At 31.6% G+C, this 16,226-nt stretch overlaps 1 protein-coding gene across 1 annotated transcript in view; it reads right to left on the bottom strand.

Annotated features, from left to right (window-relative positions):
- Nucleotides 1-3,863: 3,863 nt before the first annotated feature.
- The window catches only part of LOC129221901 (uncharacterized), a 37,470-nt gene continuing 25,107 nt past the window's right edge, over nt 3,864-16,226 (bottom strand). Inside the window, exons 6-8 of the mRNA XM_054856276.1 lie at nt 11,604-11,907; nt 8,741-8,883; nt 3,864-8,142 (exon numbers count right to left, since the gene is read on the bottom strand). Of these exons, the coding sequence (XP_054712251.1) occupies nt 7,987-8,142; nt 8,741-8,883; nt 11,604-11,907 (603 nt within the window). The 3' untranslated portion in view covers nt 3,864-7,986. The remainder of the gene's footprint in view (nt 8,143-8,740; nt 8,884-11,603; nt 11,908-16,226) is intronic.

Raw genomic sequence — 16,226 nt, 5'->3', positions numbered from 1 at the left:
AAGTCAAAAAGTGTCAAGGCCTGTTGAGTGCCAGCGCCATCAAGTGGGGCCATGCATTAAGGTAGCAGTAAGCCTCTCCTAAATGTAGAGTTGAGTTTTTCTAAGTTCAGGCCACCGTGGATCCACATCTGAAAAGCAGGGCTGTGGAGTCGGACTGATTTTGGGGTAAAGGAGTTGGAGTCATTCAAAAACAGACAGACTCCGACTCCGAGTTTTTTTTTTTTTTTAATTTGCACCGACTCTCTTTTCATTTTTTAAAAAACTTACTACCAATTAATTTGATTACATGTATAAAGGCCTTCTAATAAGAAAATCAGTCATTGTGGCATCCAGCTGACTAGACTGTTTCTCAAACTTCCTGGAAGAGCTACCTGCGCCGTCTCCTAATTTGCTTTAACTTTATTTAACTGATAGTAACTGTCAACAAACAGTTTTGTTGCCTAGCATTTTATAAGTAATCACTTTCAAATAAAAATAATATATTTTTTACCTCAATCTCAGATATAAAATAGTAAAAGGAAGGTATGTATCGCTTCAGCAAGTCGGAAAACTTCTGAGGGAGTTTGGTGAAATAAGTGTTGGTATATAAGCTTAAATCCAAAAGATCCGAAAAAATATAAATGTTTTTTTTAAATCTAAAGACTTGATCTAAGAGTTCGGTTAACACTAAAAAATACAAAATAAATCAGTACTTGATTTATTAGATACAACACTCAATAATTGTAGTTAATCCTAAAATTTTTATATTAAGGTTAATTCTAAGGCTGTCAATAAATTTAAAATTGAGCCAAGAAATGTTGGTATAGTAAAAGCTATTCGTATAAAGCTGTATACTGCCGCATTTTATGCAAAATTGGCTCCAGACGTACATGTACTCGACCTCTCCCTGCAATATAGTGCAATATTTTCACTGAAATTTTTAAGATGAAATTTAAGATTTATTATTACGGAAATTTTTCAGAATTAAAGTACTTCAATTTTTATAAACTCTGAAATTAAGTTGAGGTGTCACGAGGGGGAAGGGGGGCTGCCCCCTCTCAAGAAAAGTTTTTTTGACTTAGCAAAAAGTTTGTTTTTCTCTAAAGTTACAGCTTTCAAAAATTGAAAGCACAGGATTTGCTAAACAGTAAACGGGAGCAAAGTATTCCTTTTCAATTTTTTTAAAAATGGGATTTTAAAGTAATCTCACTTCAGAAATCGCAACTAATGGATAATTTGATTTTCAAATTGAATTTCTAACATTGTATGCGTCTTAGGTTTACAAAAAAAATACAACGTGAAAATTTTGTAAAAAAGAATTAATAGTATTTCAATCTCTGTTTAGGGGTTTTTCCCCCTTCACATAAGAGGGAGGATTTGAAAAAAATTAATAAAAAAAGCCGGAGTCTGACGTTTCAAAATCCAGGAGTTGGGGTCATTTTTCTTCCGACTCCGCAGAGCCGCTGAAAACGCACCAACTTTGTCCCCACCCCCCTCCCAAAAAAAAAAGGTTTTATGCATTTTAATCTTGTACAACAGTCTACTTTTCACTACTTGACATTATTTTAGACTATGGTTGTAAAATTTAATTCAAAAATCAATACTAAGAGATAAATTTTATTTCTATTACAAGTTTTTAATTAATAACAAAGTTACTGGAATTTATGAACGAAACGGTGTTAGCTTTCTTAATGTGAGATCATTAAATGAGTTGTATAATTATGATGTATGTATTAAGATTTGAAATAACCATACAGAAATGTACAAAGGTGTTTAATAAAATGTTAGAAGTATAATATCAGTCTTTATATGTATATAAAATACCATATTAGGATTAACAATATGTGTTAAGCACTGTGAACCCATTGGTATGAGCTCAGACTGAGCTATTCTGATAGACTTGGCACACTTTGAGATACTCTGACGTAGAAAGCTAGCTCTACATCAAGCAATTCTCACCCTCTTTTTCCAAAAGTACTGCATTAGCCGATTCTCTTCTTCGTAATTCTAATGCAGTGGCATGTTTTGTTTATTGATGCATGTCTGATTTCCTTTAAATCTTTCTATAATGATGTTGTGGTAGTACCCAAGTTCTATAAAAAGTCCCCTTTCAGTTTTATCAGTTAAACAACTATATATCACACAAAATCTTCCGCATTTTTGGAAAGAGAGGCAGGTGTTTTACATTCCACCCTACTTTACCATCAGACAGGGGGGGGGCGATCGCCCTCCCCCCCCCTTGAGACAAGAGATAGCCGGGCACCTACCGAAATTAACCAAAAAAAAAAAAAAAACAACTAAAGAATATTCGCAAAACAAAATATTCTTCAGAGGCAAAAGAACATTCTTTCTTGCCTTTATAGGAATAAGAATTTATAACATTTTTTTCTTCTTTGTTGGGATTGAATTTTGGCTTGAAAATATGATGAAACAGAAACCTCAAGATCTTCACCGAGAAAGAAACAACGGGCTAAAATGCAAATCATAGAGGGGAAAGGGGGAAACATAACCTTCGCAATCAGACATTCAGAGCCGCCGATTTTTTGATGACGCCAGTCATTCTGTAGAGCATCACTGTAGGGAACGGGGAAATGTTCAGTCATTGTCTCTTTTGAATACTGGTTACATCTAACTTCCAAAAGTTGACTATGTCCAAAAGAAAACAAATCAATTTATTAGCATTTTTCAAGAAGAAAGAAGACTAAAAAAAAACTGGTGAGCTACCAGATGTTGTTAGACAAGGTAAGTTTATGTATTTTCTTTTTCTGATTCGACAAGTTTTTGTCTGTATGTGAGTGTGCGTGCATAGATATTTTTAACGCCTCATAAACACATGCATTAAAAATCGAAAAGACGGCTCAAAAATATTGTGAACTGTAATTGACGGTTTGTGTTTTAAGCCTTTGAAAACCTTGTTGCAGCCTTTGTAGCCCTTGCTGTAGGCTTGTTGTAGCCTTTGAAAACACAAAACCTAAGTTCCAGGATGATAATATTTATCAAAAATTTATTAAATTAGAAAAAAACAAAATTGAATAAATTGACTAGGGCGACTCTAGCTGGGGTCAGCTTTATATTTTCTCTCTATATTAAAAAAAGTAAGGTCAAAGAAATAATGAAAGGAAGTCTGTGGCGAGCTTGCGTCCAGGAGACCCCACTGCACCTTGAAATTTTGTACAAAATTACTTCGAGCCTCCTCCCCCCAGGGTTTGCATCTGGGGTTTTATGTTTCAAACTTCGAATTAGATTTTTTGTAATTAATTTTTAAGGCAGGAATTTCACATTAATTGCATATTACCGGGATGAAAGATTTCCCATACCCCTAGCATTCGATGTCGTTCAAAAGACATTTTTTTTTTCTGAATCAGATACAGCTTGTTCCAATATTATCAATGAATTAAAACAACTCAATGAATTTTTATCTGGGGAACCATACGATCTTGGGTTGGCTTTGGCTTACTATTTAATTTTAATGATTTAGAAAGAATAGTTTTTCAAAAAATCGGCATATTTTACTTCTAAATGCGTAAAACTTTTATTTTTTTTACAGCATATTTATTTTCCTCTTGCCTTGTATTATTTCAGATGCGAGTTTGGAAAGTGAAACATACGAAAGTTGTTGACAGTTGTTGTAGTACACACACACACATTATATATATATATGTATAAAATGTTTGTATGCACGAGCAAATCAGGATAAGACGCTAACTAGTAAGGGGTAAACAATAAAAATCTACCCCCCCCCCCCCTTGAGAAGTTTCTGGATCTGCCCTTGCCATCAGATCTAAATATTTTCCCAAAAAATTAAGTGCTTATGTAAAAAAAAAAAACTTTGTTTTATGAAGTATAGCAATAAATAAAAGTGAAATAACACATATTTTCGCCATTATTTTTTATTCCAATCTTGATAATGAAGTAAAGATCATTAAGATGTTAAAGTGCTTAAACAACAAACATGAAATCTTTGCATAAATGTAATATGCTTCATTTGCACTACAGATACTTATCGGCGATTCCCCAAAATCCTAACAATATTGTGTCCAGGAACAATAACACAAGAATTGCTTAACTCACAAAGGTTTTTTTTTTTTTTTTTTTTGTTAGAAATAATTTTCCCATTGTATTTCCATTCAATGTAAACAATAATTCATTTGTTTTTTCTTAAGAGGATCACTTTCCTAGTCTGTGTGAATCCTTTTCTTAAGTATACTTAAAAGTATTTTTAAACTTTACATCAACATTCCACAAATAAATTAGTAGTATTAAACTATGCATACTTAAAGGTGTAGGGTTGTCACTGGAAACTTTTGTGACTATTTCTGACCCTAGGCATTTAGGACGATTTTTTTATCAAAAAAGACCCAAAAGCAACTATTTTTAAAGTGGGTGACTTTTTATAATTTTAAGTGACTATTTTTCCATGCATTGTAATATAACATTAAGGAAAAAAATAGATATAGAACAACAATTTATGAGTGCATCAGTTGCATTTATTGATGCCACAAAAATTGCACCATGAGTTTTTCTTAGTGTATTTGCAGAGATTCGATGTGAGAAATTTAGTTTTGGTTTTCTAAATGCAGTCATGTTTCTACTGTGTGGTTGTGTCACAATGTATTTTTGATCTAGCAAATTTATAAAGACTAGTAGAAGAAAAAGCTACAGGGATACAAAATGAAACTTAAATGTTGCTCTGAGGAGACTATTTTTTACATTTCAGGCTACTAAAGCAACTATTTAAGCAAAATTTTGATGGTAACCCTAAAGGTGAAAAATAACATTTAATTCTATTTAAAATGACGCACTGTGATAATTCAAGTTTGTTCCAAGACTTGATTGATTTCACTCTCTTGGCTTAGGAATGGGTTCTTTTATAATAGGTAAAAAGAAGGAATTTTGAATGGAGTATTTTGTGATTCTGATTTCCTCAGTGGTCGTATCAAAATTTTTAACTTCAAAACTGAGGTATGCAACATTTTTGCTGTCACTCCCCTGGATAACATTTCTGTCATGTGTAGTAATTAAGAGATAAAGATTTTAAGAAAAAGCATTTTTAACCTTATAATTCTGGGTCTTGGTAACAAGCTGTCTGTACAAAAAATGTCACTCTTCTGGCATCTTCTGTACCAGGACAACTTAGCTAAAATGTAATACCGTTAAAGCGAGTTCCTTTTTTCTTTTCTTTTAAAAAGCTCCTCACACACAAACTCAGTATACATTTTTTTTAATTTTTAAATTATTTTTCAAAAAATTGTGAGTAGAAAAAGTCAGGTTTTTGAAGAACCACCTTTATATAACTTTTTCAAAAACATACATAGAAGATAAAAGTAACATCAAATATGTATATTCTTTTAAAGAGTTGTAAATAAGCTAAAGAATATCTGTGCATGATTAAAAATAAAAAACATTTGATATGCTATTAGTTATAACAACAACAACAAAACAGTTTCAACATTAAATTTCAAACATTAATTTGGCACATTAGTAGTTAAATTAATACTTCACATAACACTTCCAAACAATTCACCATCAATATAAGAATTAATACAATAGTAGCAAAATTTTACTGACTAAAAGCATAAAAGAAAATTTTATCAAATTTTAAAATATTGATATTCATTCTTTTTCTTTTCTTCATGCATATTTTTATATTTATCAAAATATACAGAGTGCTAATCAGTTCATAAATATCTTGAACGACTTTACTTTGCACATGAATAGCTCATACAAGAATGTTATAAAAATCTTTGGTAAAATATATTTCAAAAATGTTTAGTTATTGTATGAGCATGAAGTCAAAAGATTGTCTTTTCTAAAACTTAATGTTCGTAAGAAAGGGAACCAATCCTTTTTTTTTATAAAAATTATTATTAATTTTTTCATAAATATTATTTACTTCTCCAAAAAAAAAAAAAATAGATTCTTATAGTGTAATAATGAATTTCTACTTCAGTAAAAAAAAAACTTTTTCCTTAAAACAATGCTATTGGTTGAAAACTCCTAACTTCTCATTCAATTTTTGATATGAGAACAAGAAAAGTTACAATTATTGCATGGACAAAACTTTTAGAGTAATAATAGCAACTATAAAAAAATTAACAGCTTGATCACTACATTTTATTTTAATCCTGAAATGAGGTTATAATATGAGATAAATCAATTTCTGTGTATCTTTCACACAATTTTATGAGACAGTCATTTCAATTGGAAATCAAATGTTGACCTATTATGTACTAATTCATCAAGACAGTATTTGCAATATTATACAATTTCAAGTAAAGGGTATCCAAAATAAAAAATACTTTCTTTAAAAAAAAAAAAAACTTACATTATTAAAAAGACACTTAAAAATGTTTTTATTACATTGCCATTCAAAAAATGTTAGTATATACAGCTCGTCCCTGTTCAACCTGCAAAACCTCTATTTTTGCAACCGTTAGTCGTAAATGTATACTTCCAATTGTGGAAATGACTAAAATAAGATGCATTTAAGATATTAAAATTTAAGGTGAAAAAAAAAATATGAAATCAAACTTTTCATACAGTCTCAAAATCCCCCACATTATCTTTAGGGAAATCACATTAATTTCACCAAAACATGAAACGAAGCATTTTGTGAGCTCTACTGCTTTTATGCTATTAGTTAATTACAACTTTTGGGGGAACTACATCAACTAATAATTGTTTAAAATTATACGTTTGCAAAGAGAATTTTTTTTTTAATTGTATGAGTTTTTGTAGTGTGTTTTGATGCATCATAACATTTGCATGGGCTTTATAAAAATTTCATATTTTTCACTTTTTTTTTTTTCCTTTTCAAATTTTTGATATCTTAATTCTGCATCTCAATTTTGAACGTACTTGAAATTGGAAGTATGCATCTAGGACTAACGGTTGTGAAAAAAGAGGTTTTGTAGTTCAAACGAGTACATGTTGCATAAAGGTATTCCAATTAAATCTGTGCTAAAAGAAATCTTTTATCAGTTTGACAAATGCCTTATTAAAATGTCCAAATATATTTACGTGGAAGATTGTGCAGTTTTATAGAAAAGTAACAGTTCTACAAAAGTGCAAAAATATCATTTCATCATACAGACACATAACAAATATTGAAAGAGCATGATAAAAATATTTATTTATAAAACGTCTAACAATAAAACAAGCCATACACTGATAATATAGTAATAATTCTTGATAAAATTCCAAGTTCATTATTAAAATTTATATTAAAAAAAGCATAGACCCTGATAAGTACTTTGAAAATATATCACAGAAAATTTTAAGACTAAATGAAAGAGGCATACACAAAAAGTACAATATTTTGAGAAGCTCTTTTGAAGTACCATTCAAGTATTGCATCAGAAATCAAGATTTTGTTTAAAATTCTTATGCACTCCAGAACAGATGCTCTCTAAAAGTGAGCGACAAAGAAGTTACGATACAAAATCAATTTTTTTTTTCTTTTCAAGCTGTTTTTATAATAAAATCATATTGCATTCAGGTCAGAAATTATGCTTTGATTAATGACTTTAATTGTTCAAACTAACTAGCTGTCACAATGAAATGATTGAAATAAATGTTAGTTTGGTGAATATCTAAAACTAGATCCTACTCTTTTACCTTTTTAATAAACTTGAAAACTTTTAAGACCCTCATCTCAAAGTTATGCGTCTTTGATGTTCCATGCATGAAAATAACTTTAGAAAAGCAGTAAACAAAAGAGCTTATCAATATTCATGCTTAAATTTTAATGCATGTACAGGAATAGTTAATACTTTATAATAATACATAAAACTTTGGTCAAAAATTCAACAAACAACAAATAGAAATATAAATTTTAGAAAATTTTATCAATATAAAGTCATGACTAGAATGTCCAACTGATGTGGAAGTTACTTGTTATGCATGAAAAGTGCAAACAGACAATACTGTACAAAACTAAGATAGCCATATGGTAGAAATAATTAGTTACTTTGCACTAAGACCTATAAAAGGATTCTATAGATCTATCTACAAAGTTGTTCTTTCATCCAATATGACCTCTACTTCATTTTCAACAAGTAATTCTGTATCTTTATTTAGCTGTGAACTCTGACTTCTATTTAGTGCAATAGCTGCAGCAATATCACTCCTCATACGATTTTTCTTCTTTTTGCAGAAACTAGCCTATTAAAATATTCAAATTGCAAAATTAAAAAAGAATTTTAAATGTAGAGACTACAGAAAGTTAGGAACATTTGACATTTTTACATACCGTTAAAAATATATATATAAAACTTAGAAAAAGTCTATGATAAATTATTTTCCTTTCTTTTCAAGAGAAAAAATTTAAATATTGTTGGAGCAAAATGTCAAGCATCAGTTAAGACAGTGGTGCCCAACCTGTTTTTTATCCGAGGGCCACAATTTATAGTAAATTGATTCTAGCAAGCCCGAACAAGTAGAAAATTGCAAAATATTTAAAGATTGCCTAAATAATATAGGGAAAGATGAAAAAGATTGGATAATAACAATTAAAAATATTTATTAACTAATTTTTCCAGAAACCAATTGCTGAGTATTTAGTTCCAAATTTAAGACATTGCAACTTTTCAATTTAACACTGAACAAAGTAATGGGCCATGATGGGTCAGATTTGTGGGCCACATATTTGTAGGCAAAATTCGAAATTTTATTCTGTAAAATGAGAATTTTCTTAAAAATTTTAAATCAATGCATAGTGTGCAATCTTACCAATGCAATATATTTAAAGGCAAAACAATACCTTTTGAAACAAGTCATAATAACAGTCACTGGTAGATGAGGGTCGCAAGCTGTAGTTGCTCCACGTTAAATGGCAGCCTTTTAGATCAAATTCAGATTCCATATTTGATTCACAGCTATACAAACTTTGTTGATCGAATGTTCCTGATGGTAAATGAAATAATGGTTTATACAATTCAAGTAAAAGCATATTAATAAAAAAATGTTAATAAATTACAAAGTTGTCACTAAACGCACTTGCTGCAATCACCCATATTCAAATTATTTTTTTCCAAAGATTAGTTTTACATCTAACTTGCTAATAAATTTCATATATACAGGGTACTTCATAAGTAACTCTCTTTACATGTGAAGCTTTAAAGGCTATCTCTTGAACCAATCAAGCCAAAATTTTAGTAATAGTTATCATGCTTGGCATGATAGGCATATGACAAAAATTTGCTCGTTGGCAAATTCAAGCACTGGACTTTGCATGTTGTGCTTCTACTACTGTCCAACCCAGCGAGTTATGTAAAGCACCACAAAAATCCTTCTCTTTTATATTATCACTAACTGCGTCGCCTGGCTTTGCAAGGTCGACCTATTCAGTAAAAGTTATGTCAAGTGACACTTGTTCAACAATCTGATTTAAATTAAAGAAATAATGTAAAATTTCCTTTTAGAATAATGGGAACAGTCCCATAAACTTCCTATTGAAATTTAGACAATAGTCTGGAATCAAGCGAAGCCTTGAAAAAATTAAATCAAGATGTAAATAACTCTCGCCGTAGCTAAGTTAGAGAATTGGAACAAATTGCAGTATGCAGAAAAATATGTTCTTTTGAATGGTCTATAATATTAATATTATGGTCACTGTGAAAATTTAGAAATACATGCAGACGAGAAGTTACAAAAAAAAAATAATGCTTTATTTTGAAAATGTAAGCGATTTTAACACAGCAGACGATTTTTTACTGACTTAGTTCAAGTTGTTTGGCGTAGAATAAATTTTAGACAGAAGGGGAAAAAGGAGTTGATGCAAAAACACTATTGGAATATAATTTTAATGTGGGATTAAATCAAAATGAATGCAGTCAATAACTGCAATTATCATTTATTAATGAATGCCTATCTTGTGCTACTGTAGTCAGATGGTTTTAAGATTTTTGTGTAGGTCGCAATTTTTTCAAGATGATGAACCAGCATTAATTCCTAACAATGAGCTGCCAAACGAAGAATGCTAATTGCTGTACCTACCTATGAAATGATACAAAAGGAACTTAACATTGGATCCACAGCCAGACACAAAATTATTCACGAAGACTTACATATGAAAGAAACATTTTTGCCTTTGGGTTTCCTATATTCTGAGCACTAAAAAGAGGTGCATTACAGAACAGTAAAGAAACCCCAAATTGCTTAAATGATGGTGGACACCGCATCATTTCTAAAATTGTAACGGAGGGTGATCCATGCATACCGTTTTTTGACATTCCAACATGTCAAGAAAGCAAAGTTTTTGAAGATGATCCCACACTGACAATGGTGAAAAGAGAACGAGCAATAAGAAGTACTGTCTGATCTCCAAAGCCGCGACTAGCACCGTTGAACGGTTCTATTTTCAAAAGGGGTGACAGCTTGTTGAACAGAATGCACCATGGTAGCATTTCTGCTAAAAAAAAAAAAAAAAAAAAAAGCCTCAACTCGAACCAACATCTCTAATAAACAATCCAACGGAAAACAAAAAAAAAAAAAAAAAATCCCCCTCACATTCGTTATTTTTCTTATCAATATCTCCCCTATTTTGATAAAATCAGAAGCGACCTGATGCATGCGCAAATTTGAGGAAGGTTGCGGTTTAAAATGTCAAACAGTACTATATGGCGTTTTCTTCAGAAGTATAGGATAGGTCAAAGCCATCAAAAGTTGGAAGGACAGTAACAGCAAACTTGTTGTTATTGTCTTGTACCAGCTAGGCCGGTAATTTGGGATGCGCTGCTTCACTTTTCCAAATGTACCATAATTTGGTCCAACTTCCACAGTAAACACATGCCTTAAAGACCCATTTATAGAGTAGGCAATTATTCAGAGCACAACACATTCACAAAAAAGGACAAGGACAGGAGAAAGCACATCCATGCTGAGCCGGGATTCGAACCTGGGACCTCCCCATCGCAATCGGACTCTTCTGACCAATAGACAAAGTGGTGTACCACAAAAATGTCTTCCGGAAATTCTTCAAGAAGTGAAAGTTAAATTACTCATGCTTTATCATGAAAATGCTTGCAATTCAGCCAGGTTAACAATTAAGTTTCATAAACAAAAACGAATGTAAGTGATAGGACATCCACTTGTTCTCCAGATCTTAATGTGACTTTTGTTTTTTTTCTTTAAATCTAAAAAAAGAACATATATAGACGCCGTTTCAATTAGAAGAGATTGTTGTGGCTACAAATCCATTATTTTCTTCCTTTTTAGGAAATAGATGGTTTTAGGCATTTAATTTGAATAATTATCTTACAAAAGTGCACTGATGCTAAATGAGACCACTTGGATCATTCCTGAAATTTTGTAAGCACAACTTTAAAAACCTAGGTGTATCTCACAAGTTTCAGAGTGATCCTCGTATGTGCTAAAAAATTTTCAACCCCGTATTCGGGAATTAATGTTAAAATTGTGTCTGAAATTTGAATTTAAAAAGATATATTTTTTGAAAAAAATTCCAAACCAGTCCCCAAACAAAAAGCTAAAGGACACAAACTGAAAATTTCAGGCAAATCGGCCAAGCAGTTTTCGAGTTCAGTGCATTCAAACACACAGATGCTTTTTGGAGACTTCATTTTATACTATGTAGAGATAAATATTTACTTTTAAATAGTAATTACCAGTGTAAAAATTTCGATGAAAAATAGCTGGTGAATCTTGATGGATGATGATATTTGGAATGTTCACATCATTCGGTGATAAAATGCTTGCTTTCGGAACATTTGTAGTAGTGACATGATTGCCTGATGCTGGTGGCACAGAGATAACAGAACATAATTGGTTTACAGGCTTGTCAGAACATGTGCAGTCTGGAATACCCATCGAATCTTTGCAAGGATTTTTCTCAGCTTCTGAGGTGATGACTTCAGGAGAATGAGATGACATGATATGCTGAATTTCACTAAATGATCTCTTATAAAAATCCTATAAAAAGAAAGATTTCATAAAACTACAAACAATACTTTTAATGAGTATAAGATTCAAATTTCAAATGAAAAGGAGGATTGTAGGTAATAAAAGATAAGGTCTCATTTCCACCCAAAAACAAACAAAAGTTCTTAATTCATTTCACCAAAGATTCTCCCTCTCCTTAGGCAATACAATAAGTTTTTTTAGCCTACTTTCCCAGTAAAAGTCAAAAAACAAAGGAAAAAAGCATGAAAGAAGGTTTAATGCATCTTAAAAAATATCGCAAAAAAAAACAAACAAAAAGTCAAAAATAAATAAAATAATTAAATAAATATTGGAAAATAGGGTATTGAGATGGGGGAGAAAAAGATCTGTGAACATTTATTGTGAATACTAAAGATATTTTCTGTACTTCGTGCATTCTGTAGTTCTTTCAAACAATGTTCAAAATTTAAGATCAAAAGAATCCTCATTTTTTTCACACATTTAAAGACTGCACTATTATCCAACTAAACACTGTTTCAGATACACTTTTTCATAAAAGAAGTGCATTTAAGCTTCTGAAATTGAGTGGTAATAGGGAGAAATGAATAACTACTCTACATTCCAAAATCGCATTCACTAGCAACAAAAACGATTAAAAATAAGAACCCTTGCCCCCCTTAAATACATAGTTTTTTACATTGTTGTATGTGATAAATAAAGCATATTTTACACTCTTGACAATAAAAATTATGGAAGTGTGACACATTTCTTTCTCTTCATGAATGTTTTCCCTAGTGCCTCTCATTGGATACCATTGCTTTCTTTGGTAGACTTTTCCCCTTCCCCTCTCCCTTACCCACCTCTGTCCGCGGCGACAAGTGTGCGCGGCAAGTTTAGGGCTTTGGGCGTCTCCCCTTTCTTCTATCCTCCTTGGTTTGTTCACGCTATCTTGGGTAGACTTTCCAATCAGAACTGATTTATGTTGCAAAAGTGGCAATCTTATGTCCCAAGCGATTTTATTGCTGCAATAAAAATTTTTGGAACTTCAATTCTGAAATATTGCCGAGACTTCTTGAACTTCATCCCTTCAAATGCATTCAAAAAGCGTGTAAATGTAATGAAAGATGGGGGTTTCCTAAAATTTCACATTTTGTCCTAAAATTTCAAGATTTGTCCTAAAATTTCTAAAATTTTCATTATTTATTCCCTACTTACGCAGAAAAATAAAATTTTACCTAAAAATGAAACTTTTCATGATGGTATGCCTATATTTTAGGATACAATAAACTTTTTAGACACTATATAAGAAATTTTCTTCAAAAAAAAAAAGAGAAAGAGAAATGAACCTAGGCTGCTGCTGCTTTTTCTCTGAAAAAGGGGAGGTAAGATGCAGTTAATCAAGACACATGCTCAATAAAAAGCTGTTTGTTTTATCTATACTCTAACGCTTGCAATCATTCCTCTTCTGCAAAAAATTTTTAAAAATAAAATAATAAAGAAAATAAAAACAGCTGGGCAGCAAATTTTGCAGAAAAAGAGTTTTAGGGTAAAGGAATATAATCTCATGTTTTTTATTTTTTCCCCCTTTGAAAATAAATGAAAAATATGTGAACCAGTGGGGGGGGGGGGAGTATTCCCTCCTTCCCAGGCCCACATCTGCGTACCCGCAGACTCCGCTGAGCGGAGGAGCCCACGTTCTTAAAGGGCCCAGTGGCCCAAGAAATTTTTTAAAAATTTGAAAAAAAAAATAGCACTAAGACTTATAAACATTGCAAATATACACTGCTGGATTCCGAGGAGGGGCCCTACAGATTTTGTTGCAGGGGGGCCCAAAATTTATAGATCTGGGCCTGCCTCCCTTTTAAATTGCAGTTCTGTGGCAGAGAGAGGGGGGAGGTAAAAGTAAATAGTAATTTGTTTTTATTAAAATGCCACGAAAACGAAATTCTTTTCCTTGTGGTTGGAAAAAGCAGACAGAAATGGATGCAAGATTAGCACATGGTGCCGTGCAGAACAGGATGAATTTAAAGCATTTTGTTCTGTTTGTACATTATCTTCCAATCTTGATAATCCAAGATTTTCACAAGTATTGTCTTATGCTGATGCGGCAAGACATGAGAGGTTGACAAGCAGCTCAAAAAATCAAGGTGCATTTTTAATTCCTATGGACATTCGCCACCTGCACACCTGGAACTGCACCCAGCTTTCCAGACGTAGGCTGTGTGACTGTTATTGGGAAGCAGAAGAGCGTATCGGCAGCTAAATATTTTACTTTATTGTTCCTGTATTGTTCCTTGTTCTGTGTATTGTGTTTGTTTTTGCTATTTTGTTCTTTGTAACCTTTTCTTGCTGCCAGCCATTGGAAATAGAAATTTAAAAAAATTTAATTCATTGTTCTTTGTCTTCTACTGAAAACAAATTATAATGAAGCAATCCAAAGCTTTTGTTCCAAATTCACTCCAGATAAAATTTCGAAAGTGGAGGTTTTCTCAGTTTTAGTTGCCATAAAAATATTATTCATTTGCATCTTTAAATGATTTATCTGTAATTTACAGCGATATTTTTTGATGATTCTGAGATAGCAAAAAGTATCAAATTATTTGATTAAAGTTAAGTACATAATAAATTTTAGACTTGCACCTTACTTTAAATCCCTTCCTATTAAGGATACTTTTTCATCATTCTTTGTAATTCAAACAAAAATTGATAAAACAACAACAAGGTAGGGAAAGAAGTAATTGGACAAACATTTATTCTACTGGTAAGTGGAAAAAACTTCTACTTCATGTGTCACTGTGTTCAAGAACAAAGGATTGAATGCATTGCATTGTTGTTTTCAAGATTGAATTTGAGAAGTTTTATCATCCACTACGGAAATCAAGCTTAAAATTTACATTTAAGTGAAAAAAAACTTGATTTTTGTTGTCCTAAAAATGTCTTTAAATTTTATCAAGATTGTGTCCTAAAATTTTTAAAATCGCCACTTCGACCCCTTAGCCACCAATTTAAACTTTTGCTTAAAGTGATGTGATAGTTTTTACATGATAATTTGTTCTTCTTTGCATTATGCATTATTGTTAATGCTTATTACAATTGCAATATAACAGCTGGTCATTTACTGTTGACATAGTTGCAATTCCGAATTCCAGCGCTCGAATACGCTACCTTGCGGTGATTTACAAAACTGCCGATGAAACTAAAACATTGCCACGTTGCATTCCACGTGTGTCTGTTGACGTAAACACAAGCAGTTTGTTCTGAGTATTTATTAACGCAATCGATGAGTCTTAGTTTGCTTTCAGCTACAGAAATTAATTCATCCCTTAGTAGTATTCTCGAGCTTCTCAAAATAATGTTAGTTTTCCTTATTTCCTTCTAAAATATGAGTTGATTGAAAATGGTGAAAGCGAAAACTGGATTAACAAACTTGGATAACGTTATACAAGGTAAAAAATTTTACTTTTTTGTATGAATTTGTAAGAATATGAGTTTTTTTTAATCTTAAATTAATTTAACTAACCATCTTTTACAGCAGCATTTAGTTGGAATGGACGGTATGCAAAATATTTTCTTGAATATACTATCGTAGAACAAAATGAAAAATGTTTCACCGAGAAAGAATTTACTTTATTCCTTTTATTCTCAGCTGAAAGGTTTCGCCAAATTTGTTTAGGGTTATAATTTTAGTATTGTGCAAGCAAAGTAGCCTTGGCGAGATTTCGCGTTTTTAGTTAAGCCATTTTTAATTTTTATCATGAGTGGAATAAAATGGTAGTAAGATTACAGAATTCGATAAGTAAAAAGAAATAATGGTCGATCAACTGAAAAGAAAACTACCACCATATATCCGTAAGAATTCTGTAGATAATTTGCATAACTTGACATAATTAAATCGTAACTCAGAAATTAGAAAAATCGAAACAGAAAATTTTTAAATTAACCGATTTGGGAATTCGAGAGAAATAACTCAGCAACAAATGCAAAACAATAAGCGCTAGCCAAGCAAGGCAAAGAAGTATCATCTTCTTTCGATAATAATTTGTAATGTCATATTGAATTTTATAGCATTAACTGTTGTTCTTGTCAGGCCACAATTATTTAGTTTTATCAAGAATTGATAAATATCGAATTCAACATCGTGGAAATAGCTGCTTAGAACTACGAACTACGTAGTTTGCATTAATCTTTGACGTTTAGTAATGCTTCTTGAATTCTCATTTCTTTCTACGTGGGTCAGAATATCCACAAGACTTTGAAAATTAATTTAAAAAGAATAAAGCGAAAAATATCATACATACGAACAAAAATCACAACACTTTTAGCATTTTCTTCGTTACCACATGCGTTTG

Source organism: Uloborus diversus, chromosome 5 (assembly GCF_026930045.1).
Source record: "Uloborus diversus isolate 005 chromosome 5, Udiv.v.3.1, whole genome shotgun sequence".
NCBI classification, from domain to species: domain Eukaryota; kingdom Metazoa; phylum Arthropoda; class Arachnida; order Araneae; family Uloboridae; genus Uloborus; species Uloborus diversus.
The sequence above is the reverse complement of the archived record's forward strand: the minus strand, read 5'-3'. Positions and strand labels throughout refer to the sequence as shown.